This window comes from Hevea brasiliensis, chromosome 17 (assembly GCF_030052815.1).
Source record: "Hevea brasiliensis isolate MT/VB/25A 57/8 chromosome 17, ASM3005281v1, whole genome shotgun sequence".
NCBI lineage: Eukaryota > Viridiplantae > Streptophyta > Magnoliopsida > Malpighiales > Euphorbiaceae > Hevea > Hevea brasiliensis.
The window spans coordinates 47,081,085-47,087,675 of record NC_079509.1 but is presented as its reverse complement, the minus strand read 5'-3'; the positions used below and the strand labels follow the sequence as shown (position 1 = coordinate 47,087,675).

General features: G+C 32.5%; 1 protein-coding gene across 1 annotated transcript; it reads left to right on the top strand.

The window, feature by feature from the left end:
- The first annotated feature begins 3,563 nt into the window (after positions 1-3,563).
- LOC131175395 (EG45-like domain containing protein) lies at positions 3,564-4,468 on the top strand. The gene is made up of 3 exons (XM_058139569.1): positions 3,564-3,736; positions 3,849-4,125; positions 4,217-4,468. The coding sequence occupies exons 1-3, from the start codon at positions 3,619-3,621 to the stop codon at positions 4,221-4,223; spliced, it is 402 nt and encodes a 133-aa protein (XP_057995552.1). The 5' UTR covers positions 3,564-3,618; the 3' UTR covers positions 4,224-4,468.
- Positions 4,469-6,591: the final 2,123 nt, after the last annotated feature.

The window sequence follows — 6,591 nt, the reverse complement described above, 5'->3', positions numbered from 1 at the left end:
TTGGAAAATTGCTTCTTCTCCCTATGCAGAACTGCACAACTTATGTAGTAAGTTATGCATATTTTGGCCACTTTGCATTTTTCAACTTTCAAGCTTTATTTTTTATATCTTTGGCTATAGAAATCACTCCTCATTGGCATAATTTCTTTTTAGTCCCTCAAAAACACCATTTTACCTATAAAATAAAGAAAAATTACAAATTAACCCAAAAATTAAAAATTATGGAAAACTATTTAAATAACTAATAAAATTAGCTAAAAGTGATTAACAAATAAATGAAATAGCCATGAAATTTAACCTAAATGACTATGCAAAATGCATGTATCAAGAGTGCATTTCAATCTAGATTTGGGTGCAAGGGCTTTCTAGAAAACAAACCGGGGACTAAAGCCATTTTGGAGAATAAATAGGGAAACAGGTAAAACCCCTTATCTCACATGGACTACAAGCCAAAAGCTCCTCCCTCTGCTGATCAAAATGTATAAAGGATTGAAGGTAAGGGGGGCAGGCCCTAGACAACATCAGAATGATGAGAGAGTACTAGATAGAATGGATATTTGTCCCAACAAATCCAACACAAGCTCTAGCACCTATTTATCTTGGGGAAGGTATAAACCCATGGTAGAAGAATTGGAGGTTAATAAGGAGTGGCTCTCTCAGTCAATGGTGGTGGCCACTGTATTAAATCCTAAAACGATTAAACATCTTCAGTAATACTTTGCTACTGAGGGTGTATACTCAATTAAAGTCTCTCCTTTAGGTGGTAAGCAAGTACCCCTATCTTTTAATTCAATTGAAATTATGAACACTTTCAAGGAAATGCAATCAGAGTGTTTACAACAATGGTTTTCTGAGTTCAAATTGTAAGAACCAATCCTCACATCTCTTAATAAGCATCTGGCTTGGGTTAGATTCCAAAGCATTCCTTTACACATTTGGAGCAAAAATTTCTTCTCTTTCTTGGCAATATTTATGGTTCTTTTATGGCAACACACACGTCCACTCAATTAAAGTTTTGGATTCATTATGCTCGCTTGCTTATTTTATTTGATTCATCAAAGTTCTTCAACAAAATTATCACTATGGATCTGGACTACTCTAGATATAAAATAATAGTAATTGGGGAGTCCTCTCTACCAATGATCTTCCATTCTTCTCACCAGTCCAATGATGAGGGTTTCAAAACTTCAGATGAACAGTCCTCTGATGAATCAGGCCAACGTTCCATCAGCCTCTCTAATTGCAATGGCATTGCCACACCCAATAATGCCAAAACACTTTTCAAAGATCTGGCCATCATCATGGGTTGTGACACACCTTTGCATGTGGAATATAGTGGGGAACAGGGGAGAAAACCTTTGACTAAGTTGTTCTGCATTTACTAATGGAGTTTTGCATGAAACATCAAAAGAGGCTGAAGCTACTCAAGTCCAACAAGCTCCTAGAGAATTGTAGAATTTTTCAACTGAACTCTATATTTTCGAGAATGAAATGATTTATAGAGAATCACCACTAGAACACATCCCTAGCCTTCATATCGATGAGTTTGAGCATGTGAGAGTCAATTTATGTGATACCATAGGGGAGAACAGGGTTCAAATTATTATTCATGATAGGTTTAACATTAATAAGGTGCCCACAGCTTCATTAAACCCTTCTAGCCTAACCATTTATTAGTAATGTCCATCTGCAGGTCAATGAAAGTGGCCCTACTTATGTTGGGCCTAATGCATGGTCTCAATCCTTTAGCACCTATTCCTCTTAAAAATCAAGGCTCAGCCCATTTTGGTTCTCCCCATTTCTCCAACAAAAACATCAAAATTTCGAGATTGCTCAAACGAAGAAGGAAGAACATGAGTAGATTCTTAAAGCAATGATTGGAGGTGTCACCAAAAATATTTTGTGGTGGAAAAAGAAAGAAATCTGTCAAAGGAAAGGAAAATGTTCGGCCTACTGATAATAGAATAGCTTGGATGAATATGCATCATTATAATCCGCAAATTACATTAATTAATGCGAAGGAGAAGGCATTGCAGACTCTAATGATAGGCAAGCATCTTGGCTTGACTTCCTCTGAGGATGATGCTACAATGATTCAATGTTTTATGGATCAGATATTGAAGCGGAAAGGACAACGGTTAAGAATGCCGAAGATTGAGTCAATTATCTCTCAAAGTGTAGGCAATTCTGGCAGCTCTTATTTTATTTTGGTTGTAATCTTTTGGTGGTAGGCTTATATGTGATCACGGTTTGTTTGGGGAAGATGTATTTGTATTAGCTGGATGTTGCAATCCCTGTTTTTCTCTGTTGGTGGTGGAGGGTCTCATTGTGTTGTGAGCTTGCTCAAGAGGTGTTTATTCTTATGTCAACGGTTTCTGTGGTTCAGTATGTTTAGCTTTTTGCTCTTGTTTTAAAAGGGTGGCCTTTGTTGTTGGAGTATTTTGATAGCTTTCTCCGTCTCTTGGAGGCTCTAGCTCTTTAAAGGGCAATTGTTGTTTGCGAATTCTCGCAGGTCTCTTAGCATCTATGTAGATTGTAATGGCACAAGTAGAGTTTCTTTACACTCGAATCTTCTTTGTTTTATACTAGTTATGCTGGAGTGATAGGATTTTTGTTCTATATTTGGTCTGCCGCGATTTGTCGAGTGGGTTCTTCATGATTGAAGCATTGAGCTTTGGATGAAGCTGTTGGGTGCAATTTCCTCTTTCAAGAGTCTAAATCTTAAATCTTATTGCGATGCAACGATAATTCTTATCTGGACCTTGAGTTCTACCCAACTATTATTGGCCTTGTGCATGGTGTATCTCTAGCAGTGGTTTTTGTGGTCAATCCGTTGGGTTTTCTTTCTCTTCTTGGTTTTGGTAGGAGGTTTAGAGTCCCTTGGATTGGTTTGCTTGTTCTGGTTGTATTATGTATTAGTTAGCCCACTTGTTTGTTTCTAATTCTGGTCTTGGGAGTTTGTTCTTTTCTGTAAATTTTATTTATTTATATATATATATATATATATATATATATATATATATTTTTTTTTTTTTTTTAACTTACCACCCTTAGGTGCGTTTCTTAGGAGAGCCTGCTGTCTAGATTTTGCTGTAGTGACTTGGTGGGCTGTGTTGCCTAACAACTTTCTAAGTTTATACTCAACTTTTAAATTCGTTTTGTGATTGATGCATTGATTGGATTCGAGCCATCACTTTGGTGTATTTAGCAATCAAGCGGTAACTACCCATTTTCTCCGATCCAGTCTTAGTGATTAATTTCGTGTCCCTCTAGACTTTCCGGTCTGCTAAGATGTGGTGCACTTTCACTCATTTGCATACCCCGACCTGATCCGTTTACCATATATAAATATATATTATTGTCAAATTTTGGCAGTAATTTATCACGGTAAAACAAATGACCCACTAACATTCGAGCAAAGTTTCTTCTTGAATGATGAACCTAACTAGTATATTCCTTTTTTATTGTGATAGGAGGGCCCGGTGAACTTTTATTTTCTCAACTTGATGGGAGAACTTTTAGTCGCTAATCCACAACTGTCTATAAAATCAAGGATATCATTGAGCCTTGAATCATAAACTCCTAATCTAGAATACCGTCTTAACGAGAGAAAACATAATGAAAATCATGGGAATGGCTATGCAAGCAGCGATCATGTTGAGCATCGCAGGATGCCTTGTCTCAGTTGCTTACGCTGATGAAGGGACTGCTACTTTCTACACTCCGCCTTACGTCCGTAAGAACACATCAGGGATTAGAAATCTTATTTTTCCTTAACAGATTTCCAAAGTAACGTATATTATTCCTTGATTGCTTCCATATTAATATTAGTGTTCCTGTTATGACAGCCTCTGCGTGTTATGGATATGAGAACAAGGGAGTGATGATAGCGGCAGCAAGTGATGCCTTATGGAACAACAAGGCTGCATGTGGGAGAAGGTACAGGGTCACATGCACTGGAGCCACAAACCAAGGGGTACCCCAGCCTTGCACTGGTGCAAGCGTTGTCGTAACAATAGTTGATTACTGTCCACCAGGTTGCCAAGGAACTATTGATCTATCTAAGGAAGCTTTCTCCCAGATTGCAGATCCTAATGCTGGCAAAATCAGGATTCAATATACCCCGTAAGTTGCTCTCCGTCCAACATATGAAGCGAATATTTATGAAGATAATTATGGCTCATCATTACTGCCTGTTTTTGTCTAATTTTTGCAGGGTGTAAAGGAATTGGAGACGCGATTAAAGGAGAAGAGTATCAAATACACATATCAATAAAATGGGGGAACGATAAAAATGAAGAGTATAATGATGATGCTCAATGATGTTTCATCTATCTATGCCATCATGTAATAAATGAATACGATATGCATGTTAATAAAACAGAGCACCATGGGGCTTGCTTTTGTGGAAAATTGTGTGATTGTCTATGCGTAATGATATTAATATGTGCAGATCTTTTGATGTTAAGGTCAAGTCTCTCTCTCTCTCTCTCTCTCTGTGTGTATATATATATATATATATATATATAGCATCATCAGGAGAATTTATGTGTTCATTATTTTGTGCTTTTTAAATAAAATTTGCAAGAAAATTTAATTTTGTGGCATTTTAAGTAGTACTCTATTAACTCCTAATTTATTTTTTCTTGATTTTCTTTTAAATTTTAATAATATTTTTTATCATAAAAATATATAAATAATTACTTATTTAAAAATAATAAATAATAATTAAATCTCTAAAGTACAACAAAATTCACAGGTTAGTACTGATTTATTTTTTAGTAACAATTTTGTCCTCAAATTTAAAAAATGTTAGCAAATTAGTTCCTATTATTAACTATTTTTCAATTTAAAATAATTTAGCCCCTAAAGCAATGGTATTAATGGTCAAATTAGATAGTAAAAACTAATTTATTAACAAAATTTAAATTTAAGGACTAAAATTATCACCCAAAAACAAATCAAGGACTAGTCTACAAGTTTTGCAATATCTCAAGAACTTCGTCTGTCGCAATTTACTAAAAGACATTGTATGTGTTCAAGATGAATAGAAGTACATTTAACTAATACTGGATTTTTTTTTTATTGAATAGTTTAATGGAAAAAAAAAACCCCCAAATAAGTCCTGCATTACAGTTAATAAGTTTTGGCCAGGATGAGGACAAAATTTTTTTAATTAAAATCGAATAAATTTAATTTTTGAAAAAAGAAGTTTAAAATATTATTTTCTCTTATTTTTAATTATAAAATAAGAAATTAATAATTTTAATATTAAATAATTTTTATTCATCATATATTTCAATTTTTTAATTTTATTTTAATTAAAATAATAAATAATTTTTAATTTTTAAAATTAATTAAAAAAATATTTTATAAAGCAAAAATTTAATTTAAAATTTAATTTTAGACTTATTTAATTATCAATTAAATCACAGTTTTTTTTTCATAGTTTCAACGATGGTGCAAATACTTACTACATCTATTATGGGTTCATAAATAAATTAATATTGTCATATATTTTGGGTTCGTACGTAAAAAATAATAATAATTTAATAGTCTACATCTAGCAAACCTCTTGTTTTATAAACACACGATTAATGCTACGTTTGGGAAAGGCCAAAAAGATAAGGCATAGGGAAAATGGAAAGAAAGTGAAATATGAAGTCTAGAAATTTGCTTTAACATGTGGATATCATAGTCCTATATTTTCTCCCCTTATCTTTTTTTCCTCCCTCAAATGCGAATTTTTGTTTGGTACAATAATTATGCATATAATAATTTAATTATAATAATCGATCATGATGGATTAACGTGGGATCTGCCATAATCAATAGTTACAATGAAATTATTGTACATATATTAATTTTATTAATTTTAGTATATAATTTTTCTTCAAACGCAAATAATAATAATATGATGAAGCAGTGATTGAAAGTAAAATTCGCTGATTCAAATAGCCTCCCATAATTTTTTTTTATTTAATTATATTTAAAAAAAAAAACAAATTCTTAAAAGACTTGTTTATAAAAATTATGAAAAATTATTATTTAATCTCTTTATTTTAATTAAAATTAACTATTTGATCCTTTTATTTTAAACTGATAATTCTTTAATTCTTCCAATTACTTTAGGTATTAGTTTAAAATAATTTAATTCCATTCTTGTAATTTGGATAGCACAATGATATAATTTATCTATTTTCTAGGGTTTAAACTATTTAATTTTCTTAACAATAATTTCTCTTTTTTTTTAATATATTGATTAACAGAAAATTTGATTTAACTAATGAAGAGATTAAATAGTAGACCAAATAAAAATAAAATAATTAATTAATATTGTATTTTTCAAACCAACCATTTATATAGTGACAAAGGGACTAAGTAAATAATAATTTTCACTAAAAATTAAGTGAAGCTTCTTTCCCCTCTCCCTGTACAAGACGACGACCAACCGTATGGTCAATCTCTCTATCTCAAACAAGTTTCTCATCTGCCACTATAGCATGGCCCTCCTCGCAGAAAATGATGGCTATGCTTCTCTCTTTTTCTAAAAATAACATCAACGTTGAACATTAAGCTGGTTTCTATAAAG